Here is a 25528-nt window from a genome sequence, read left to right as displayed (position 1 = left end):
CTGTAGCAAAGGCTGAGTGGAAGGAGGCAAGGTCAAATAAATCATGCAGAGACACAATGGGCAGCCTTGGGTTTTGACTGTCTGCTCTGTTCATTGTGGGAGTGACTAGATCAGAAGTAATGCCGCAGGGCCACGGCAGGATATAATACAACATTATCGGTTGTCAACCTTCCCATGTTATTTAGTGCCGTTCAGCAAGAGAGGTGCCTCAGGGCCCCTGCCCTTGGCTCATTCCATCAGCAATTTTCTTTCATACAGGCCCGCTTCTGTACCTTCTAAGTGTACACAGCACTCATGCTGGGTGCCAGCAACAGCAGCGCTTAGCTCCTCAAAACCTGGAATTATAAATACCTGAACAGGCCACAGACGGGCCATTTATCCAAGATCCCCATACATAATTAAAGGATTACCACTTTAGAAGGTATTATAATGCATTAATGAAATACTGCGGCCTTTGTTCATTGATTGCAAAGCCGTTCCGAGTCTCAATTTGTATCGTTTTATGACTAACAGCCAGAACCGGCCACGGAATAAGCGGAGTTTATTCATCCATAAAGCACAAAAGGGGGATGAATTTTCCCAGACGAACGGAACAATTGCCACACAAGGAGACAGAGAGAATAAATACATGCTTTTCACGACACAGTTTTTAAGTTTATGGAGGTAACTTGGGATTTTTTACACATTAAAAAACCCTCAGAAACCTCTTTTTTTCAGGGTGTCATGACCTCTCCTGCTCAACCCAGTGACTGATTCTTCAGGAGTTCTGAGTTAGACCAGGGGTAGTCAAACTGCGGCCCTGCAGATGTCCACGGACTACAATTCCCATGAGCCCTGCCAGCATTCACCGGCAAGGGCTCATGGGAACTGTAGTCCATGGTCATCTGGAGAGCCGCAGTTTGACTACCCCCGAGTTAGACCAAGCAGACTGGGACTGCAGAGAAGCATTCTGACAATGTTCTGTCACAGCCAGATCCACACACCCCCTCCACCCACACCCCCAGCGAGAGCCTGCGGGGGAGACCATGCCACCAAACCCTGGTCCACAGACACACACAAACCCTTAAGGGGATGCTCTTGTCCAGCAGGAATAGCAGCAGCAGAGGCCCAGTCCCAAGTGGCCCGAAGGAAGAAATGTGCCTGACACCAGTGTGGTGTAGCAGTTAGAATCACGGAGTTGGAAGGGACCTCCTGGGTCATCTAGTCCAACCCCCTGCACTATGTAGGACACTCACAACCCTATTGCTCATCCACTGTAACCTGCCACCCCCTTGAGCCTTCACAGAATCAGCCTCTTCGTCAGATGGCTCTCCAGCCTCTGTTTAAAAATCTCCAAAGATGGAGAACCCACCACCTCCCAAGGAAGCCTGTTCCACTGAGGAATCGCTCTAACTGTAAGGAACTTCTTCCGGATGTTGAGACGGAATTTCTTTTGAATTAATTTCATCCCATTCATTCTGGTCTGTCCCTCTGGGGCAAGAGAGAACAACTCTTAAAGAGTTAAGAGCGGCTCCTTCAGGTAGTAAAAAGTGGGTTAAACAAAACAAAAAAAAACAGCTCTACCTCCTCCTCTTCACTGCTGCATGCAACCCCATCCCAGAGTCAGGCAGTGAGTCAGGCAGCTCATTACATCCAACGAGGCAGCTGGGTCTGATTGCTTCCCAGCCTACTTAGGCTGAGGCTTGGGAAGGCTGCCTTGCTGGATCAACTGGTCTACTAGGTGTAAGCCGCTTCAACACCTTGCCTCCAGCACCTATTGATGCTCCCAAGCCTTGCTATCTACACCTGAGGGCAATGTTCCACAGGCAGCCTGATAAGGCCAGGTTGCAGAGCACAGGAAGTGATACACGGGTTTTGTTTTCAAGATCACAAATTCAGGGGCTGATCTGTCCAAGGCAAAACAACTCTTGCTCTCAGAACAGACAACACTTAGTACAAGTTTTGAGATTCAGCCCACCAAGGCTTATGAGCCACTTTTTGAAAAGGGCTGCCATAACTGAAGAGCACATTTACGTAATGACTGTGGAAGGCACTGGCAAACCACCCTGTATTGAGTCTACCATGAAAACGCTAGAGGGCATCACCCCAAGGGTCAGGCATGACTCGGTGCTTGCACAGGGGATACCTTTACCTTTATATGGGATTAGGTTCCTTGAACGAATGAGCAATATGCAACTCTATGATTCTATGTGAGCTCTCTAGTCTAGCCATTTCCTTCCTCCAGTGTACAAAAGTCAAATATCATAGCACCTAGCAGTGATCAACTTTGCCAACTGGCAGATGCCTTAAAACAGGCAAGGGCAAGAAGGCACCATCTGCTGATTAACCTTTAAGAAAAACAAAACTTTACAGAGTGGTAATATACCTGGAGAAGGAAAGTGATGTGCAAGATACCTACTTTCATGCAAACTTAAATTTCATGCAAACTTACCAACCCATCTGAAGATAAGGACAACTCTCTTGGGTGAATGCAATCTCTTCAAATTCCAAACCGGTATGCCACAACTTTCCTGCCAGTCAGAGAAACCAGCAGACCCTCTGTTACATGGGTTCTGTTATAAAAGGGGAAAGTAAGCCCCTGCCTATGAGCTAGACCAGGGGTAGTCAACCTGTGGTCCTCCAAATGTTCACAGACTACAATTTCCATGAGACCCTGCAAGCATTTGCTGGCAGGGGCTCATGGGAAATGTAGTCCATTAACATCTGGAGGACCACAGGTTGACTACCCCTGAGCTAGACTGTCTACCTATGAGTTAAACTCTTTTATGAAGAAGAAGGACTGGTTCTTTGATGCTGCTTTTCTCTACCTGAAGGAGGCTCAAAGCGGCTTACAGTCACCTTCCCTTTCCTCTCCCCACAACAGACACCCTGTGAGGTGGGTGAGGCTGAGAGAGACCTGAGATTACTGAAGAAGAAGAAGAGCCAGTTCTTAGATGCCGCTTTTCTCTACCCGAAGGAGTCTCAAAGCGGCTTCCAACCACTTTCCCTTTCTGCTCCCCACAACAGACACCCTGGCTATGCAGAATTTGTATTGTCTGTTGTTATGTAATTTTCCCTTTGTTTAACGTACTTTGCTTCAGTTCTGCTTTCAGATTTCTATAATACAAATCCTACTGCATTGTTTATTGGATGCTCCATCCTATTCATCGTATTGCCTTACTCTGTGTAATCTGCCTTGAGCTCCAATAAGAATGGCAGACGATACCTACCGTAAATAAATAAATTATTCAATAAACCATTGACTGACCACTGTTGCAGAAATGATTAAGTTCAACTATGTAACCAGGTGAAAGAGCTAAAAGTAGCTACAGAAACATATATGTTAATCTCACAACATAATCCTTGAAATTACTAAAATTCCCTTGGACCAGTGAGAGCTGCTGATGTTTGATTTCAACAAGCACAAGGCTCTGCCAGAGACAACAGCTGGCATACCCTTAGTGCTTAATAAAAGCACACTTTAATTCAGCATGAAAGTCCTACACAAAAGCACTATTTATAGCTACCAAGACACAAGGAAACATACTGGGGCATTGAATGTAGTACCAAAGCAATCTTTGAGTTTGAGGCCATGGGAGGAAAAATGGGTTTGGGGGGTGGTTACTGAAATATATCCAATATATACTTTCTCAACAAACGTAAACTTCTGATTTAACATCAAATGCATCAAGTATAACTTAGTCAGCATCTACTACTTGGCCTATTTGAGCAATTTAAAAGCATAAACCTTCATCTTCAATATGAAAAAACTGCTGGTAAACAAATATCATATTAATTTGACAGAAACACTCTAATAATGTATTATCACTAAGCACATTTTAGTACAGTAAGTATTGCCAACATTATTTATGTTTTAAAAAATCCTTTAATATATATATATACACAATTGTGCACAGGAATTATCTAATGCTGCAGATTGTCACTAAATGTGTTGAGTACAACCTTGTCTTATTTCACTCATTTCAAAAAAAGGGTGGGAACCATAGGAGTTTTTTTCATCCCACCACCCCCAATGTTGTGTGAAAACCTTCCTTTATTTCATTTATTCTTAAAGAGAAGACATTTCATAGGAGCTTTCTCAGCACTCCCAAATTAAAAAAAAAACCCAAAACCAAACCCTCAGGGAAAAACAACATTTCCCCCAAATTCTTCCAGGTCTCCACATTTTTACCATATACCCATAATCACGAGCTATTAGTGGACTACTACACTTCCTCATCTCTAATCAGTACGCTATTAGAAATGAGGAAGTAAGCGTAAAAGTGCTGAACATAATATAAACAGCAATTATTTAGCCACCACAAACTGAATTTCTTGCAAGTTTGGAGGATTAGCTGTACCCAAAGAAGTTAAAAAGCAGTTCTGTATTGTAGATATACTGGGTATGGTACTGAGAAATATCTTCAGCCCAGTACAGAAGTAACATCTCCCCATCCCTTAAATACACTTAAAAGATCTAGAATTGTTTCATAGGTACTTTTCCCACTCTTCTCTCTCACAAGCACTCCTTCCATTAACCATGATCAGCCTTAACTAAGGTTTGCAGGTACAAGAAGTAAAATATATTTTTTGGAGGTAAAATATTTTTTATTAAATTATCTCCATTCTACAAAACACCATATATACAGCTGATTTTTCAAAATATATATAACTCTTTGATTTGATGTACAAATCTTTCAAGTAACTAACTCCAGCTTAAAAATTACACAATTCAACATTAGCAACTTCGAAAATTGTAAATTACAAGATTCTAAGTTACACCAACCACAAAGCAAAACTCCAACAGTTAATTTTTTTCCCCAGCAGTAACTTATAGATACTACCCCCACCTCCTTATGTGATCGGCATTTCTCAACCCTCCAGCCACAGCCACCATCTGCACCAAATTTGTAGCGGCTTTCTCAACTGGGGTTTTGTGAAACCCTGGGGTTTCTTGGCAGCCCTGGAAGGGTTTCCTGAATGGGTGGGAGTTAATTAATTTTATTATATATTTTAAATTTGTTAAGCATTTATTGGAGGATATGACCATATGTGTTCATGTCGACCCATCCCCTTCCTCCCAAAATAGCCAGGGCCTGGAGGGTGTGGAAGAGGAGGGGCCCTGGATGGGCATGTACACAGCTATGCTTCTCAACCAGTCTGCACGATTGCAATATTTCTGGGGTTTCTAAGCCGGAAGAATGTTGAGAAAGGCTAAGCGACTAACTTAGAACAATATTTAGCCCTTCTTAAAGGGGCAGGATACAGAACAGGGACGAGTAGCATGCAATACCAGTTCTACAGAAATCTGAATTTAATCAGTGAAAGTAACTTTGACATCTCCCACTGATAATTTAGAATTGTATCACATACAGACACACAAAACCTGTTTGCCCTTTCCAACTAAGGACTGCTCAGATGCACTCACTGTAGACTTCAATACCTCTAGCTCAGGCACAATACGTCTAAGCTCAGGTTCAAATGGGCACAATAGCAAATCACTGGAACCAGGAAGTAAGCCATTGTGACAAATGGCAGCTATCTTAGAAGCAACGCCTAGACAACCACATTTTAAGTGGATGTTGATACAATCAGAAATTGAAATTCTATGCCAGGCCTAACATTTGTTTCAATGAACAGCTAAACTAATGGTTAAGGAAAAGGCCGTTCTTATGAGATTTTTTTAGAATATACGGAAGTCATAACCCCTAAGTCTCTCAAGATATAGAAAATCCTTTCTTATATATTTGTAAATTTATTATCAGATATATAGAGAAGAATTGATTGAATGCTACTAAACCTCACATTATTTGAAACATCTATATAATGCATTTTCACTCAAGCATCATTGACAAGGATATTTTTGGATAAAAAATATGTTCCATTTCACGGAAGTGGAAAGAGAAACGAATGTTATTATTTCAAAATGTGCTCCCGGTGCTGAAATGCAATAGGTAAAGGATGTTGGATTGTTTGGTGCACTGGAAGGTCTTGACTGCACAAATATGTTTAAGACAGGGTAGTGTGATCAATGTAAATTCTTAAGGTATAAGCTATTCATTAAATAATTAAATTTGGTGTAGTGGTTAGGAGTGCGGACTTCTAATCTGGCATGCCAGGTTCGATTCTGCGGTCCCCCACATGCAGCCAGCTGGGTGATCTTGGGCTCGCCAGGGCACTGATAAAGCTGTTCTGACCGAGCAGTGATATCAGGGCTCTCTCAGCCTCACCCACCCCACAGGGTGTCTGTTGTGGGGAGAGGAATGGGAAGGCGACTGTAAGCCGCTTTGAGCCTCCCTCGGGTAGGGGAAAGTGGCATATAAGAACCAACTCTTCTTCTTAAACTTTATTTTTATATCCTGACCCTCATACAGAGCAGGTTACAATACAATACTATAAGAGTAAAAAAATATATATATCTTAAACAGTCATCTCCATCCCCAAACAAATTTACAGCCAGATTTGGGGGGCAGGGGGGTTCAGAATTTCTGGAGCGATCTTTCTCAATTCCCAACAGCTAGAAAGCTAGCTATTTACACACCCAATTCCCAACAGCTAGAAAGCTAGCTATTTACACACCAACATAGCATATAATATGTTCTTTTATAACCTTTAAAGAATTGGGGTTTTAAAGAAACTCTCATATTTACACAGTAGGAAAGAGCAAGAGTCCAGAAGCATGGCTTAAGAACTAACAAAAGCTATGGCAGGCTATGCTCTTTCATGGGTCACAGCTCACTTCTTCAGACCTTATTCACACAATTAAGCACTTCTTTTCTTCCACACATTCCCTGCCCCAATGGTTAACTTTTCAAAGGTTAAATGCAACAGACTTCCAAGCCCTATTTTATCAGGAGCATGCTCAGTTCTTAAAGCGGTGATAATTCACAGACCACACCAACAGTCATGCTGTTACTAAAAATATAACGAAGACTCAATACTTAAACAATGAATGTGATCAAGGTCATTCTTCACTGGGCTCTCCCTTTTATAAGTAAGCAAAATTAAGGTAGTACCTTACAAGTCCCTGTCAGAGTTCAGTATGAACACTTAGTTTATACCACCCAAACCCCAGTCAGAAACTTTGAGATTACTGCATTAGACCTTGGGAAACAAATTAGGCCTCAGCAACCCTAAAGACAGCCCCCCCCCCCCAACAGCTCATTTAGATCCTAGAACACTTCCTTCCTGCTCAAGCAGGGGATACAACCATTATTTACACACAACCTAATCTCTAGCCCAAGCCCTGGTGCGTCTCTCACCCTCTCTTTGGGGTGCAGTCATCCAGTCCTGTTAAGTTCCAGACGGAGGGAAGGAGGGGGCTTCCCCCCTTGAAGGGTTCTGAATAGCTGGAAGGAGGCTGGGTCAAGAGCAGAAGGAAGAGAGGGAGGCTCCTGGCAGCAGCAGGCAGGGCGAGGGGGGGGGGGAGAGAGAGAGAGCCTCTTCGGGTGGTTGAGCTGCTGGCTCTGGTATGTCAGGGGCCGGGATAGTATTTCGAAAGATCCGCCATTTTCACTTCGTCATCACCATCACATCCCAGGTCATCAACAACCCCAGCCTCCTCCCCATTGCCTGCTTGAGTCCCTCCCACTGGAGGAAAGCCATCCCCCCACACACTATCTACCATAGGCACTCACAAGCAAGGAGGAGGGAGGGAGGGACTACGCTACAGCTGACAGGCGAGGGAAGCATAAAGTTTGCCAGGTGACGACAGAGCGATCTGATACTGCAAACGAATAGGCACGTCTCTGTCTCGCCATCTAGAAGAGAGGGGAGGAGAATCCACAGAGAGAAGAAGGCGGAATTAATTCTGAACGGGGAATGCGCTGGTCTGTGCCAGCAAGACTAGACCCCGTTGCACCTTAAAGGTTAACTAGTTTGCTGCGGAAAGACATTTTGCAGCAGACAAGGTGGCTGGTATAGGACGACGCAGAAAGTGCTCATGCTGAGACCATACCATAACCGATTCCAATTGTATATATGTTTAAAAAAGGGGGGGGGATAACATTTCTAACCAACTGCACTTTGAAAGCAAAGAGAAACCTGGAAATTGACACAAAACCTACTGTACACAGCACCAATCTCTGAAAACACTATAGTGTACAAAGCAAATGGAGAAAGGGCTATGGTTCTAGATAAAATCACATACATTTACTTTCATTTTTTTTAAAGGGCAAGCATCCTAAACAAAACTACACCCTTCTTAGCAACTGGCTTCAATGGATTTAGAAGGGGGCAGCTCTGCTTAGGACTGCACTGATACAGTAACAATCCAAATCCTCCTGCGTGGAAGGCTTTGTCTTCTAATTTCAACCATCATAAAATGGGTTAAAAGATTCAAAAATGGGTTCAAAGATTCCCATAAGCACTACTTCAACCAGTTACTCTTAAAAGCTGGAAACTCATTTTGCAATTGGATGGAAGAGGCAGTAATGGAGAAACAAATTTAGAGTCCAGGGGCACCTTTAAGACCAACAAAGTTTTATTCAAGGCATGAGCTTTCATGTGCACGCACACTTCCTCAGATACACTGGTCTCTAAATTTGTTCTGCTGCTTCAGACCAACACGTCTACCCACTTGACTCTATCTTAATGGAGAAACAACAGACTTCAATTTATGGACAGTACCTGAAGAGTCCACCAGTATACTCTGAAGAGTACACCAGTAAATAAGTATACTCTGGACCTGTTTGCATTGTTTATATTGTTTATACTGCTATATTGTTATATGGTTACAACTATTAGTTATTATTGTAAGGTTATTCACATGTATAGACTGTACTGTTCTTTGTTCTTATGTAAACCGCCTTGAGCCTACGGGGGGGGGGGGCGGTATATAAATAAATAATAAATAAATAAATAATACAAATCTTAATATGACCATGACCATACATTCCATTCCCATATGAGCAATTTCACCCATTATTATGATGTTGTATTGTATTTGTTATAATAATATTCAATTTCTAGACCACCCCTCCCCATATAAGCTCAGGAAAGTTCACAATGGCTACCCACCCTTTCTCCTCAGACTCAAGGGGCATTCACTGAAATGCTCTTGCAAGGCATTCCTAGAAGTCAGAACACTGGAAGGATTTAGACAGGGTGTTGCATCACATCACATCTATATTACCGCTACCTGATCTGTCAAATCCTTCCATGCACAGAACTTGCATCCCAGAATGCAGCCTTCCCAGGAGATCTGTGCAGTCAGAATTAGCTGAATAGAACAGTGAAGTTCAGACCGACCCCACATCAAGCTGCAGGGATATCATCAAATTTAATCATTTCAGTACACGTTCTTAATCCAGCAGACGCAATAAGAACATCAATTTGTGCATCCACAGAAATCATTTTGTGGCATGTCATTACAAATTGAACCTCACTGATAAATGCATTCAGTTCTGCCCTATCTACTTTTCCCATAATCAATATATATAGCACTTAGAAGACTGACATTAGACCAAGGGGTAGTCAACCTGTGGTCCTCCAGATGTCCATGGACAGATGCTGGCAGGGGCTCATGGGAATTGTAGTCAATGGACATCTGGAGGACCACAGGTTGACTACCCCTGCATTAGACAACTAATGAAGGTGGAGGTAGCTTCCTTTTTTACATTCTGCAAGACACAGTGTTCACATAAAATTCTTCTAATGACTGGGTTTACTTCTGTGATGCAGTTAACACATTGTGTAGGTAACTCTTGTTTCAATTTTTTGGCTGGCCAGGCCAAGATCAGCAACATATATAAATATAAGAAAAAAATAAAAGTAAATTGTGCCTACAAATGCTTGAAATCCAGGACCCTTCATTCAGACAGGATTCTTAGATACTCTGTTTCAATTGGGATCTTGTTCAGTTAACAAAATAAAGAACTTGCTCGAGCTTTCCCATATTTTGATCACAGGAAAAATAGCACTGTAACCTATGTCTCTTAAGATATTCTGCACTGCACAAAAATCAAACAAAATAAATGACATCCATTAAGATGGGAGATAGCCAAATTAAGCAGCATATAGCAGACACCGTTTTCTTACAAAGCAGGCTCAACAAGCTATGTTACCTTCCTGACAAGAAAATCATGCTACATCCAACAACAACAATTCTGCTTGCTGAATTTCCTCCAAAACCAACACCCCAGCAGTCTCATTTACAGGGGCCATAAGCAACTCAATAGATAGGTTGAAAGGCTGGGACTATGTCAAGTCACTGCCTGCTCTATGTTGGCATGTATTTCAAAAGGAGAAAACGTTCACCTTAATACAATTGCCACACAGCCCTTTCACTGTAAAAACAGCAACAAAACACATGTTTGAGCTAGGGGAAAAAATGAACGTTCTAAACATGTAAAGATGCTACTTAAGTGACACCCCTGTCACTGTATGGAAACTGCACAAGCTGAGTTGCTACTTAAATGACAACCATGTGATTGTGTGGGAAATGCTCATGCTGAGCCCAGGGCTTTGGTAACAGGGCTGAAAAGTATAGAATACATGTGATGAAGAAAATAAGCATCCAGTTCTCTCGTAACCCTTGGAAAAGTTTTTCTTCCCATCCTCCCACCCTATCATACCCAAACCATTAATTTGGGCGTACATCCACCTGGGAGAGTTTTCCTTCCATGCAAAGGCCTCCCAAGTCAAACGCCCTACAAGAAAGGGCAGCAAGATATAGAATCCCTACACCCCTACTGCTATCCAACCCAACCCTTAGCCAGCCATCTCCAAGCCCCTCTGCCGCTCAGCAGAAACGACACATTTTGCAATCTCTTGCACCACCACCCATATCAAGCAAGTAGCTCAAGAAATCCCCCAAAGTGCTCAATACTACTTGGGTTCGTGGGTCCTATATGGCTTCCATCCAAGAAAGGGCAGCAGTATATATCATCCCTACCCTTACTGTCACCCAACACAACCCTTAGCCAGCCATCTCCAAGCCCCTCTGCCGCTCAGCAGCAAACCACCCATTTTGCAATCCCTTCCCACCCATATCAAGCAATGAGCTCAAGAAATCCCCCTAAAGTGCTCAGTTCTATTTGGGTTGGTGGGTCCTCTCTGGGTGGCTTTCCAAGCCTTCGCCTTCCCCGCAGGAGACGCCAGGGCCTCTGGCCGCGTGTTTGGGGTGCTATCCCCCCCCCCCCAAAAAAGAAAGCCTCTCCTCCCAGGCGCAGCACCTTGCAAGGCAGAGGCGAGCAATGAGCAAAAGGAAGCCGAGTGGAGACCGAGACGAGCCCTGTCAATTGAGGATGGATGGATGGAGGAGGAGGAGGAGATCCGCGCCTCTCCCTCAGCCCTCCCCTCCCCACCTGTCCGGCGCTCGCGCTCACCTGTGGGCGGCCCCGAGGTCCCAACCGCCGGTCGGTTGGACCCTCCGCCTCGGCGTCACCTGCGCGCGCGGGAGGGACGACGACAACAACCACAGCCGCCGCTCCTCGCCGCGTCTTCTCCGGCGCTCCCTCAGCGCGGCCACCGCGACGCGTTCGGCGCCCGTTCAAAATCACGCGCCCAGCGCCATTCCCCCGCCGCCGCCACGGCCGCCGCATCCCATAATACCCAGCAGCAGCAGCAGCGCCGCCCTGGCAACCGGCGCCGCGTCAGCCCGCGAGCCGCGCTCATTCCTCCGACTCCATTCTCCCGCCTTCGCTCCTCAAAAGCTCCCTCCGACTTCCGCTCCCCCCGCCCGCCTCCGCGCCCCGTCATCGCGGAGCTTCCGGGTTGGCGACGTCACGGCGCCCTAGGCGCGCGCAGGCAGGCGTGCTCCCTTCTGGCGCTCGCCTCTCTATGGTCGCGCAGAGGCCTAGTGGGGCTCGTGGGCAGCGGCGGGTTGTCTCCCGGCCCCCTCCGGAAGGCTTTGGGGGGCCGACATGTCGTCCGCCGTGAGGCAGGAGTTGACGCAGCTCATGAGCTCCAGTGGCTCCCATAAGGATCTGGCCGGGAAGTGAGTGACTCGCGCGCGCGCTGCCCCCCCCGCCGTGTTGCCCCTAGCAACGGCAGTAGGGGGTGGGGGTCCTGCGCCTGCCCCCCCCCCCTCACAGGCGTTGCTTATCCCAAAAGCGCCCCCGGCCTGCAACGTGCTGCTGCTGCTGCAGACCCGCCTTAGATCACCGGGTTGTCACGGAGGTGGGTCGCCGGGTTGCTCTGGAGCAGCAGAACCACGTTGGAGTCCCTTTAAGACCGGCACGGTTGAATGCTGGCCACGGCCTGAAGATTGCACGGGCGAGGGAGGCGGTGGGGGACCGGGGATCGTGGCGGCAGGGGTGCTATGGGATCGCCGGGAGTCAGGCACGGCTGCATGGCTGACGACGACAACAAATAGGCTTTTGTAGGCATGTGCACTTTCTCAGGCACCGTGCACAGGCAACCTTGCTTATTTATACATACATACGTACATATGTACATGCATACAAAGGTAAAGGTATCCCCTGTGCAAGCAGCAGGTAATGTCTGACCCTCGGGGTGACGCCCTCCAGCGTTTTCATGGCAGACTCAATACGGGGTGGTTTGCCAGTGCCTTCCCCAGTCATTACCGTTTACCCCCCAGCAAGCTGGGTACTCATTTTATCGACCTCGGAAAGATGGAAGGCTGAGTCAACCTTGAGCCGGCTGCTGGGATCGAACTCCCAGCCTCATGGGCAGAGCTTCAGACTGCATGTCTGCTGCATTACCAATCTGCACCACAAGAGGCTCTCATACATACATAAAGGTGACCAGATTGTCCCACTTTTGGAGGGCCATCTGGGAGTACCTGGCAAATTGTACTTACGTTGAAATTTAAAATATATATATAAAATATATATATATATATATATATATATATATATATATATATATATATATATATATATATATATATATATATATATATTACTATTTTTGCGGTTTTTTTGTTCAATATGGACCAAATTTTTAATCAAGAAACACACACACACACACACACCCCGGTCAATGGTGTCCCGCTTTACCAATGTTAAAATCTGGTCACCTTACCATACATACATACCATCCTTCCTTACGGCTCTGGGCAGTTTATATAGAACATTTTGGAACATTTACAAACAACGGTATCAATATAACAACAATAACATACCAACTAGAACAGTATTTCAACAACAATAACTTTGACACTCCCTTGGTAGGTTCTACCCAGAATTGATATTTGTTGGTTTTAAAGGTGCCCCTAGACTCAAACTTTATTCTAATCTAAACCTGTGATTCTTCAGATTCAGGAGGGGGGCCTGAATGGTAAGTAGTAGGTCCAAGTTTACATATTGTCCAGTGGCCCCTTTAAGGCCAACATATTTTATTCCTGGTGTAAGCTTTCATGTGTGCTTTGTTCAGACATGGTAGGTGTTAAGTAGCTCAACAAATGAAGCAGCATGTCAGGTTTGAAGCTTAGCCATAGCGAGTAGGTGGATGGGAGACTAGCATTACTATGCAGAGGAGGCAGACTGCCAGAGACTGCTTTTGCAGAGAGCTTCTGTACTGAAAATTTGAATTTTACATAATTATATTTTACTGTACATTTTGTGAAGCATGCTAAATACAACAAACTAGCCTGAGCTTGTCATAGTTTGGAAGTTAAGTAGGGGGTATGCTATGGATAGTACCTGGAGGGGAGGCCACCAAGGAAGTCTTTGGTTACTAGCAGAGGAAACGGGTTGTCAGGGACTGTTATTGTGGAGCAGACTAAATAGTCTAGCCTGAACTTCTCTGAAGCTAAGCAGGGTTGGCTGTAGTTAGTATGTGAATGGAAGACCACCCAGGAGCCCTAGGATTGCTATGTGGAGGAAGCAGGCTATTCCTGCTATATGACTGCTATATTGTGGGTTTGCTATTTTCTCTGTTTTTAACTGGAAATTGCATATGCCCTTGAACCACAAAGAAAAGTGGGATATAAATGTCTTGCGAGGCTCTTAGAAGAGAAGAATAAATTATTTCCTCCCTTTTTCACTCTTTAGCTTAACATATGAAGCAGATTTGAATTAGGCCAAATATTCATTTTGCAATATTAAACATGTAATCTAAAATTATATTTAAAAATGCTCCCTGTCAGAATTGTACACAGAGTTGACCGTAATCTGTATCTTTATAACTTCCTGGCAGGTATCGTCAGATATTGGAAAAAGCAATTCAGCTTTCAGGAGCCGAACAGCTGGAAGCATTGAAAGCTTTTGTAGAAGCAAGTGAGTATGCACCTTTAGCCATCAGGGACCATCGAAAGATTTTTAAAGTTGTGTACTGTATTCAGGAAGAATACATGAATAGTCTTAGTGCCGTTGTTCATTGAAACACCTGTATTTTTCTAACATTAATACATATCAGCATGCTTGGACATCTGTAGAAAATGCTTTGAGGCTGCAGTCTTAAATTTGTATTTGTAAGGAAACTATTTCAAATTCAGTGGGATTTATTTTTAAACAAGTGTTTTTATGGTTGGTCTTGAAGAGGTTGGATTAGAGTTGCTAGGTCCCCTCTGACCACTGTTGGGGGGCGGGGTAAGAGGCAGTGTTGCCAGTTCCGGATTGGGAAATTCCTGGAGATTTGGGACTGGAGCTTGGAGAGGACCTCAGTGAAGTAAAATAGTCCACCCTCCAAAGCATCTGTTTTCTCCAGGGGAACTGATCTCTGTAGCTTGGAGATAAACTGTAATTCCAGGAGATCCCCAGGTTTAGTTGCTAACTGATTATATTCAGGAACAGCAGCATTGCATCTAAGGACTTTTTTAGCTGGTGCAGTGGTCTGAAGGTTTGGTCGAAACTAGGGGAGGGGGGCTAATCCTTGATTAGCCTTAATGATAGCAGTGGTTAGTGGCTGGATTCCAATTCAAGTGTCAAACTCAATGTAAACTTAATGCTCTGCTGTTCTGTTGTTTTGCGTTACCGTCTTTTAAACTAGTGGTGAACGAAAACGTCAGTTTAGTAATTTCGCGGCAGCTGCTGACAGACTTCTGTACCCATCTTCCAAGCCTTCCTGATAGCACAGCCAAAGAAATTTACCACTTCACCTTGGAAAAGATCCAGCCACGCGTTATTTCATTTGAGGAACAGGTACGAGCAGAGCAGTAGAAAATATATTGGGGGAGGGGAGAAATTAGCCTTACCAATTGTTTTGTTGAACTTAAATTTTTCATCACACATTTCGTACAATTTTCATTCCTGCATGTTCTGAAGATTTTTAAATCTTCAATGAGCCTTACTGATGGTACTTGGTAGGGTTGTGCGCTTCAGCTCAGATTGGCCACCTTGGCGATCACCAAAGCCCGAGGTGGCCAGCGCTGCGGAGAGGAGTGGCGGTGCGCCAGCCAGCGGCCACTGGCTAGGGCACCACCACTGCGCCTCTTCTCTGTGCCGCTGGCCTCCTATGTGCTGCTTCAGGCTTCGGTGAGCACTGAGGCGGCCAAACTGAACTGAACCACACAACCCTAGTACCTGGATTGCAAGCTGCTGAAGTAGGCGGTGATTAAAACGGCAGTCTCTAATCTGGAGAACCGGGCTTTGATTCTCACTCCTTCACATGCAACCAGTTGGGTGACCTCGAGCTGGTCACAGCTCTCTCAGGGATCTCTCAGCCCCACCGACCTCACAGGGTGTCTGTTGCAGGGAGAGGAAGAGTAGACTATTGTAAGCCCCTTTGAAGACTCCTTTGGGTACAAAACCCCCCAACTCTTCTTCTTCTTCTCCTTGGTGGTGGAAAGTGCCATCAAATCGCAGCTGACTTCTGGTGACTACGGCGCACCGAGAGGCGGCCTGTTGTTGCTGTAGGGGTGGGAGAATAGGTCCTTGCTGCTGGGGTACATAATGGGATTTGATAGTTGTGTGTTCTACGTGGGGCTTTTACTGTGTAACCCGCTGTGAGATGGCTTGCCGGTAGAGGCGGGAAATAAATATAATAATAATAAAGTTAATAATAACAGGATTTTCAAGGCAAGAGACGTTCAGAGGTGGCTTGCCATTGCCTGCTTCTTTGTAGCAATCCTGGACTTCTTTGGTGGTCTCCCATCCCAGTTAGTCTGTAATCTATGTACTAATTGCTCGTTCTGCTCTATATGTAGATCAGGCTCATTCCTCGTTGATGTACCTTATTTCTAGCTAGCCACACACTCCTAACGTTTCAGAATTCTCATTGGCTTTTTCCTTAAATTACAACTGTATCTGCTGCGCTTACCCTTTATGCACTATTTGTGTTCTCCTTGAACTTTCCCTTCTGACTATCGTAGTCATCCATTATGGAGACAAGCTTTGTTACTATCGTACTTGTTCCCCTTGAAGAATAGGAGCTGCGGTCTTAGTTCATATTGAATATCTTCCCTCTGAAAACAGCAGCCATCAGCATCAGCATACGTCCATTCCTAGCTTCCTAATCTTTGAATCTTCTCTGATGCAGCAGTTCGTGCTCGATGGATGCCTTCCCTGTATTTATGTTTCATCCTAAGTTCTTCCTTTCCCAGGTTGCTTCCATAAGGCAGCATCTTGCTTCGATTTACGAGAAAGAAGAAGATTGGAGGAACGCTGCACAAGTGTTGGTGGGGATTCCTTTGGAAACAGGCCAGAAGTAAATACCGTCCTTAGAAAAGTTGTGGTTTACTATTTTAATGTTTTTGACCTAATTGCATCTCCTTAGGTCAGGGGTAGTCCAACTGCGGCCCTCCAGATGTCCATGGACTACAATTCCCAGAATCCCCTGCCAGCTTTCGCTGACAGGGGCTCCTGGGAATTGTAGTCCATGGACATCTGGAGGGCCGCAGTTGGACTACCCCTGCCTTAGGTAGTAAAAATGCTTCATCTCAGCCTGCCCTGAGCCAACCGGAAAGGGTGGGCTATAAAAATAAAATGGTTGTTATTACTATTAATTCCTCGGATAGACAATGTTTTGACATGTCTTGTCCTTTTGCCAGGTTCTGTTCTACTGTAACACATCCATGTGAACAGAATCCTTCTAGAGTTTTTCTCATAGCAGTTCTAGCAGCATGGTACATCTGCCCTGTAGAGGCATTTTCAGACATTAAGAATCTTGTATAAAATCCAGCTATCTTCTGTCTGCTGTACAGCGGAGCAGAGAACTGTTTGCTATCTTCTATCCTTGACTCTGAAAACTGCGATGTGCCGTCACTATCTTTCTTTTAGCAGTAAGTTGCATTTTAGTTTTAATTAGGAAATGTCTTTTAAAGGAGTTTCATATGTGAAACTCTTTACTTGGCTTAAGTTCTAAATTTAATTAATCAAAGTTTTAAATTCTTAGTCTCTGCTTCTTTGTTAGTAGGGTCTGAAGGTTTTGTCTTTTTATTAATTGTAAAATTATTTGTGGTTGCTTTTGTTTGTTTTGGATTTCCTTGTTCACCAAATAATGGTTATAATTACAATCCTAAAGAGCGGTTTACCCTTTAAAGACCACTGAAACTAGTGGGTTTAGAATGGTGTAACTCTGCTTAGGATCATACTGTCAGTCAGGCTGTACCCTATGATGACATAGAAGCTTAGGGAAAAGAGAAATTATTTGACTAAAGATAAAATGAAATTTCTCTTCTTGAAAGACAATTTAGTGGCCTAAAAATTGACTCTTGTTTTGAAGCCATTTAAATATTTTAATTTAAAACATTAAAGGAAGAAGTGAAAGGGTAAAATGGAGTTAAAGAACAGTTGTGTCAACTGGCCTAAGCATATCTTCCATTTTGATAGATTGGAGCTATTGTATATAGTGTGCTGCCCTTTAATGTCTTTGTGGATGCATGCCTTTAGACACTGGCTGGTGGAAAAGAACCATCAAGAAGAACCAAAAAGAACCATCATGTTGTAAATTCATGATGGTTGCTTCCTACGTAACAAAGTTTGAGTCCAGTGGCCCCTTTAATAAAATATTATTCAAGGTATAAGCTTTCATGTGCGAGCGCACTTCTTCAGATGTCAGGTTAAAAATTGCTGGTCTTAAAGGAGCCACTGGACTCAAACTTAGTTCTGCTGCTTCAGACCCACACAAACTACCCACCTGACTCTCACTTCCTACATAGCTGAGGAAGTCCTTGACACAATTATGACCTACTTCCCCTTCCTCCCTGGCCCCATTCAAGGCAATACAACGTGGACTATAAACTGGAAACCTATCTGAAAATTGCCCGGCTCTATTTGGAGGATGACGATCCAGTTCAGGCCGAGGCGTACATCAACAGGGCGTCCCTTCTGCAGAATGAATCTACCAACGAGCAGCTACAGATCCACTATAAGGTGACATTCTTTATATTTATTTTTGCTGTGTGAATAGAGGAGTTCTTAGCAGCGTTAATAACTGCTTCTGAATGACGACATATTAATGACCACCTGCCCCATTGGCCATCACAGGAATCTGGTGAATAAGTAAGCATATTATCTCTGAATGGCAGAATGTCCCAAATCCATGCAGTGGGCTAGGATTAGAAGGCATATCTTCCAGCTGGAAATCCAGCCTACCATATCCCTTCTCCCCCACCCCCCAGGGCCCACTTTGTGGAGATGCTGGTGAGATGAATGGGGATATGTTCTGCTCACCCAGAGTGACCTGTTGACAAATCCCCTTTCTTCATTCTTAGACTTGGCGTTGGAAAGTTATTTAGGATTGGGAACATACCGTATTCCTGCAGGGACCAGGTTTAGCCTGGGGACTGCCATTTGCGAACTTCGATCTGGACACACTCAGCTGTTTAAAAATAGCCAAAATGTTAATTGATGGATTGAGTATCATTAGCCGGGAAAATCCTCTTTTCTCCCCCTTAATGTTCCAGTCCCCTCCCCTCCCATGCCATATTCGTTTACCTCGCTCTGCCCGGTTTGGTGCTCCCTGGAAATTTGATGTTTTAAAACTAAGGGCTTTTTTTCTGTAGGTTTACAGAATGGGCTGTTGTAACTGATTTGCCTATCTGGCCAGGGGCTATCACTTGGTTATTAGATAAAGGGATAGGGCATGTGAATTTGGACCCTGTGCCTTCATTGTCCTTGTACATGGGTTGATTTTCAATTGCAAAGATGTTTATCTGGTACTAGGCAGCTTAGCACAAGGTTGACAATTATACGTCCAAACAGCAGAAGAAATCCAAGCCAAGGAGTGTTGTTAGGTTTTATTTGAAAAAAAAAAGAAAGATGCTACTGTTCTCACAGTTTCCAGCACTTGAGTAAAATGAGTTTAGTCATACCATTTTCCTGCTTTCAGGTGTGTTACGCTCGGGTTCTTGACTACAGAAGGAAATTCATTGAAGCTGCCCAGAGATATAACGAGCTCTCTTACAAGAGTATAGTCCATGAAAGTGAGCGACTGGAGGCTCTGAAGCATGCCTTGCATTGCACCATCTTGGCATCAGCAGGTAAAACTTAGGCTAAAGGCATTATTTGTGAACTGTGTTCTTTGGAGTTACACATATAAGAGCTGTGATTTTGACCAAGCCTATACATGAAAGCCCATATTTACCCAAACACCAGTCAGAAATTACTTTGGTACTATTGACATCAGTTATCCTCCTTTCTCATTGAGACTCCACGTTATATTCAGGAATACAGTGGGCGCTAGATGGGGGTGTGTGGAAGAACCCTCCCCCCAGGACCTGGAAAGGCTGCAGACTGGACAGCTCTCATGCAGCAGGGATCTGCAGCCTCCGAGCCTCGGAGGGAAGTGGAAGGAGGAGGGAGTGGTCAGGGGTGGGGGATGGAAGGCGACTGGCTGGCCACTGGACAGACAGGCAAGCCGGTTGGAGCAGGAAGCACTCGGGCGGGACAGCCGCCCTGAGTGGGTGTTAAGCGCTGAGTGGCACTTAAGCCATCAGACCAGCTCTTCCTCCAAGGCCTTACCAGAAATAAATTATGGGGAACAGATAACAGTAAAGACCAGTATAATAGAGATAATTCCGTAAAACTAGATGACACTGTTGGGGAACAATGGAATAAATAATAGCTTTATTTTTATAGCCTGCTTAGAGCTGGTACCAACAGGCATCTACAAAAAATTGGTTTACATTGATAGACAATTTTTAAATGCCTTAAATTAAAACATATCGACCATAACACATTAATTAAGTTGTATTATTAAACCGCCTCCTTAAAACCCTATAAGGGGAACCCATTTTTGCTTGACGATAGTTAGTAGAAAGACAGACAGACTTGGGATCTTTCCTGTCTTGGATGGGGTTATATGTCCCTTGAAAAGCCAGGCTCATAGTTTGGGAGTGCTACAAGACCCAATAGTCACCTAGGAAAAAACGGTGGCTGCTGTGGTTTTGAATGCTTTTGCCCTGAGTCTCATGAGAAAGGGCAGTTAATAAATAAAATGATCATAATAATAGGGTCTCCACACAGTCTTCCTTCAAATTTAGCCCAAAAAGCCCTCTATGAGATCAGAGCACATTGGCCAATGACATTAAGGGAGATGAGGACTTGTGGAGAGAACAGGAGAACATTGCAAAAGTAAAAATATCACAAGAGCTTCCCAGGTTTTCAGACAGATAGGCTTTGATAGTATTCGTCTGAGTTTTCTGTGTCTGAATCTCTCCATTGTAGAGGGAAAAATCATGGTCATTAGGGAGTCAGAGAAGACCCGTCAGTAACTCAGAAAATGCAAGAGTAGGCCATCCATATGTCGCATAACAGAAGTGGATCTATCCAATGGCAATACAATAGATATATTCATAAAAGAAAGAAAAGTGTCCTTTTTTTGTAGTTTTCCTTATCTGTTTATTCTGTAGCACTTCTGTCAAAATGGAATCCAAGTAATACCCGTTTTCAGTGAGATTCTTTCCTCAGTGACAAGTCCTCTTTCAATATTTGTATCAATTTTATAGGTATCAAGAATTTAAACCTTATATATAGTAATAATATAATACTGGCCACAGGCTCACATAGGTATGGGGATACCGGTCTGTTTTTATATTCTTGCATAACAGAAGTGAACAATCCTGAATTGAGATAGGCCAGTTCATCATCTTTTCCCGTCCTCCAGGGCAACAACGCTCCCGGATGCTGGCCACTCTGTTTAAGGATGAACGGTGCCAGCAGCTTGCAGCATACGGGATTCTGGAGAAAATGTATCTGGACAGAATTATCCGAGGAAATCAGTTGCAAGAATTTGCTGCAATGCTGATGCCGCATCAGAAAGCCACAACAGCTGATGGTATTTGGATCTCTTAAATTGTTGGGGGTGCACTATTCTGAATTTCTGGAGGACTCATCCATTTATCCTTTGACACATCTGCCCTTGCAAACCAAGCAGTTGTGTACTTTGGATTTCCTGTATAGCAATGCTAGGCAACAGCCTGTAGAAAGATCACACATTATGCACAGTCAGACCCATATTTGCCATTGAGTACACACTCAACAGGAGCCACTGCAATGCAATGAGTTTATGTGATCCTTTTTTAAAGCCATGTATACCTGTGGCCATTGCTACATCTTCTGGCAGGGAATTCCACGTTTTGATCATTTTATCTGTCCCGAATTTCTCATGTAAACTATGAGTATAGGAATGAGGTATAGAAATAAGGTTTGGTGCAGTGGTTAATTCCCCGCTCCTCCACCTGCAGACAGCTGGGTGACCTTGGGCCAGTCATGGTTTCCTCAGATCTCTCTCAGCCCCACCTACCTCACAGGGTGTTTGTTGTGGGGAAGAGGAAGGGTGGGGTACAAAAACCAGCCTTCCTCTGTATCCAAAGCACTACAGTAACTATGCTGATTCTTTCTGTGTTTTTCTCTGTTGTATAGAGTATTTGACTTACAACCAGGCATACACTGAACATCAAACTTCTGGATTTCCCCCTTCAGGTTCTAGTATCTTGGACAGAGCTGTCATTGAACATAACTTATTATCTGCAAGCAAACTATACAACAATATTACATTTGAAGAACTTGGAGCGTTATTAGAAATCCCAGCAGCCAAGGTACATAGACTTTGTCATCTGTCCTTTCTGCCGTTCTGTCCATGACTCTTATGAGCATTCAGAATTCTAGAGTGATATTGTGACTCAGGTAAATGGAGTAATACACTATATTCATGTGTGTGTTTCTGAAGTACCATGATGGAAAACCAGTTCAGTTCTTACTATTGCAAAATCAACATTATGTTCAGATTAAACAGGTTATAATAAGCCTATTTACATTTCTGTGTTTAAAAGCCTGATGGGAGAGTGGTATAGAAATACGATAAGTAAAGAAGTGTGTATGTGTGTCAGTGTGTCCTGCATAATGCAGGGGGTTGGACTAGATGACCCATGAGGTCCCTTCCAACTCTATGATTCTATGATTCTAAAAGCGGTTGTGATGCTTTTGGAATTCTTTGTCCTTTTCAGGCCGAAAAGATAGCCTCCCAGATGATAACAGAAGGCCGCATGAATGGATTTATTGATCAGATAGATGGAATCGTTCACTTTGAAAGTAAGTTTGGCTCGAAGTTTCCTTTTTTTCTGGGTGCGAAAGAGCATGGAAAAGATGGGCACAAAATATATTTTCATTTATTTTATTAATTATCTTTACTTGCCGCCCACACTTTTGGCCCAGGGCTAGTTTACATTGGAAACTTCCATAATACGAAGCGATACGATAAGCACCTTAACTTAAATATGTAATAACATATTTAACCATGAAAACAATGAGAAACTTGCATTTAACAAAACAGTTTATAATTTCACATTCAGCAGTCGGTAACTCATCTTTTCCTGCACCGTGGTTCTGTTTTTCCTCCTGATTAGAAGAAGAAGAAGAAGAAGAGTTGGTTCTTATATGCCGCTTTTCCCTACCCGAAGGAGGCTCAAAGCGGCTTACAGTCGCCTTCCCATTCCTCTCCCCACAACAGACACCCTGTGGGGTGGGTGAGGCTGAGAGAGCCCTGATATCACAGCCTGGTCAGAACAATTTTATCAGTGCCGTGGCGAGCCCAAGGTCTCTCACCTGGCTGCATGTGGGGGAGCGCAGAATCGAACCTGGCATGCCAGATTAGAAGTCCGCACTCCTAACCACTACACCAAGCTGGCTGAGGTGGGAGGTGGGAGGGGCCTTTGGGATTTGGTTGGTGGCTTGTTCACTTGGCTTGACTGAAAGCCTGGTGGAAGAGCTCTCTTTGGCAGGCCCTGCGGAATTGTTTTAGCTCCGGCAGGGCCGTGATGTCATCTGGGAGCTCATTTCGCCAGGTGGGGGCCAAGACTGAGGAAAGCCCTAGCTCTGGTCAATGACAGCCAAGCTTCCCTGGGGCCAGGGATCACCAGTTTGTTGGTGATAATGGAGCATGGTGCTCTTTGGGAGGCATAGGTAGAGAGGAGGTTTCTCAGATACTCAAAGCCCAGACCATGAGTACAGGCCAGATGTGGGCCCTCCAAGGTGTTTCTGTAAGAACCCTGATTGCGGCATTGTGCACCAGTTGAAGTTTCTGGATCAGGGATAAGGATAGGCCTGCATAGAGCGAGTTGCAGAAATCCAGCCTAGATCTCTTGTGATCTGTTCCTCCATGGAGAGGAAGGTGTCTCAAGATCATGCCCAGGTTCCTGACACTGGGTGCAACTAACTAACAGTTGCACCCTATCCAGGTTGGGCAGTCATGCTCTCTCGCTTGCAACCCCGAAGGAAAGAGATCAGCCGTTAAAAGGCTGTCCTTTGTACCCAAGTATCAGCAAGGTGGCAGGCTAGCAGCTTGTGGTCTACCGTGTCAAATTCTACTGAGAGACGGAGTGGTATTAGCAGCACTGATCCACCTCTGTCCAGCTGGCGGCAGAAATCGTCCAGCAGGGTGACCAGTGCTGTCCCCACCCCATGAGTCTGGTCGTTCCTGATACAGCCAGCAGGTGGCAGTGAGGTCCAAGGAAATTCTAGTTTTGTATAGTTCTAGTGCTCGTTTTTTTAAAATATTCAGGAATACCTGTACTTAATAGACTTGATAAAAGAGACTTGTGTTTGCTTTTGTAGCTATGACAAATATGTAAATTTAGCAGAACTATAATAATATGAAACTGAGTCCTGTTGCCATCTGTTGTCAATTGTGTCTTGTAGCTCGTGAAGCTTTGCCGACGTGGGACAAGCAGATACAGTCACTTTGCTTCCAGGTTAACAATCTGTTGGAGAAGATTAGCCAGACAGCCCCAGAATGGACAGCCCAAGCTATGGAAGCCCAGATGGCTCAGTAGAAAATAAACGTTTCTTCTTCTAAAAATGCAAAGCAAGCATATGAAATGGAGTTCATTGCTTTGACTAGACTCCTGGTAGACAGCAATAGAGAGTGTATATTATGTATGATTTCTAACTTCTTTTTTTTTTTTTGCTCAAAGGAACATAAGTCCAGCAGAAGTCCTTTTTAAAGCTGTTCAAAACAACCATTGGAATACAAAAGTGTGTGTTTTGTATCCGTTTCAGTTGCTCTAATGGCCTTGTGAATATATTTTCATGTTGTGAAAGCTGAAGTGCCATTCATGCGCTTTAGCCATTCTAATAAAGATTAGTTGGGTGTTAATGAAACGTGCAGTGTATGAATTTGCCGGCATTTGTTTGCTGTATTTTGTCTTCCCGTGGGCAAGATCCTTTGCATAAAAACCACAGTGGCTTTAATAGAGCATCTCATCATTAAATGAAGTTTAATTGATTAAAATTATTTTTCTAATTAAAAGTGGATGTCAGTTTTAAATGTTAATATGTCAATAAACGCGGGCAAGTTTTGTAAGCAGGAAGACAATATGTAAAAGGTTATCTTCTAACCAGAATTTTCTATAAAAAGGTAAAGGTATCCCCTGTGCAAGCACCGGGTCATGTCTGACCCTTGGGGTGACGCCCTCTAGCGTTTTCATGGCAGACTCAATATGGGGTGGTTTGCCAGTGCCTTCCCCAGTCATTACCGTTTACCCCCCCAGCAAGCGGGGTCCTTATTTTACCGACCTCGGAAGGATGGAAGGCTGAGTCAACCTTGAGCTGGCTGCTGGGATCGAACTCCCAGCCTCATGGGCAGAGCTTTCATACAACATTTCTGCTGCCTTACCACTCTGCACCACAAGAGGCTCTAGGATTTTCTATAGCAAGATAGAAAAAACAGGATTAGGAACATGGGTAATCAAAGTCTTCATTTTTTAAAAATTGCTAGGTCATTAATCTGCACAGAGTTCGTAAACACCATTACCTTGGGACAACGAGAGATGCTAAGAATATGTCTTTGACTTGCCATGAAATTATGGGTGTAAATTGTGAATTATATTCCTGCTGTAAGTTTTTAAGTATTATGGGACTGAACGGACCGAAGTAGTATTTGGAGCACCAAGAGGTAGCAAAAGCAATGACACCTATTTAAAGTGTATTCTGAATTTCTTCTAAGCACCAAGAGGCATGCCTGGGTCAAGTTAGATTTCTTGGAGAAAATCTCTCCTAAAGTTCTCTCCAGGCTGTTCTTTCCTCCATTTTGCTTTTGGGGCAAGCACTTGATCTCTCCCGCTTATGTTACATAGTTAAAATTGTTGGGACTTTTGGACCATAACTCAGTCTTAGGTCCCTCCAGAAAATGAGTGCTGCAGAGTAACAGCATTTTGAAAGTCTGCAGTTATTAGTTACCTTTGTGGATGAGGCACAGATCCAGA

The 25528-nt window shown here is 44.0% G+C and overlaps 2 protein-coding genes across 7 annotated transcripts in view; one reads left to right on the top strand and one right to left on the bottom strand.

The window, feature by feature from the left end:
• Positions 1 to 11656, bottom strand: part of LIN54 (lin-54 DREAM MuvB core complex component) — a 39542-nt gene extending 27886 nt beyond the window's left edge. The window contains exons 1-2 of one of the 5 annotated variants that reach the window (XM_077301021.1): positions 11307 to 11655; positions 2432 to 2510 (exon numbers count right to left, since the gene is read on the bottom strand). The gene's annotated coding sequence lies outside the window, so the exon portion shown is untranslated. Of the gene's footprint in view, positions 1 to 2431; positions 2511 to 7241; positions 7525 to 11306 lie in introns of those variants that run through there. The other 4 variants (XM_077301022.1, XM_077301024.1, XM_077301020.1 and 1 more) reach the window with 4 other exon arrangements.
• Positions 11657 to 11698: 42 nt separating this feature from the next.
• Positions 11699 to 24573, top strand: COPS4 (COP9 signalosome subunit 4). 2 transcript variants are annotated; one of them, XM_077301026.1, is made up of 10 exons: positions 11699 to 11917; positions 14083 to 14162; positions 14875 to 15026; positions 16427 to 16530; positions 18044 to 18197; positions 19156 to 19306; positions 20932 to 21102; positions 21750 to 21865; positions 22274 to 22358; positions 23964 to 24573. In XM_077301026.1, exons 1-10 carry the CDS (start codon positions 11844 to 11846, stop codon positions 24095 to 24097), a joined length of 1221 nt encoding a protein of 406 aa, XP_077157141.1. In that variant the 5' UTR covers positions 11699 to 11843; the 3' UTR covers positions 24098 to 24573. The 2 variants fall into 2 exon arrangements, with proteins under 2 accessions (XP_077157141.1, XP_077157140.1); XM_077301025.1 differs by having other exon boundaries at positions 21690 to 21865.
• Positions 24574 to 25528: the final 955 nt, after the last annotated feature.

The sequence above is a fragment of the Paroedura picta genome, chromosome 10 (genome assembly GCF_049243985.1).
Source record: "Paroedura picta isolate Pp20150507F chromosome 10, Ppicta_v3.0, whole genome shotgun sequence".
NCBI lineage: Eukaryota > Metazoa > Chordata > Lepidosauria > Squamata > Gekkonidae > Paroedura > Paroedura picta.
Note: the sequence above shows the minus strand (reverse complement) of the source record. Positions and strands in the feature narration are given on the sequence as shown.

What these genes read in the sequence shown, in the direction of transcription:
- COPS4 (XM_077301025.1), top strand. Translation starts at nt 11,844, where the DNA reads ATGTCGTCCGCCGTGAGGCAGGAGTTGACGCAGCTCATGAGCTCCAGT. An exon ending in CCTTTGGAAACAGGCCAGAA is followed by an intron (nt 16,531 to 18,043) that starts GTAAATACCGTC and finishes GCCCCATTCAAG; the next exon opens with GCAATACAACGTGGACTATA. An exon ending in GAAAGCCACAACAGCTGATG is followed by an intron (nt 21,103 to 21,689) that starts GTATTTGGATCT and finishes TCTGTTGTATAG; the next exon opens with AGTATTTGACTTACAACCAG.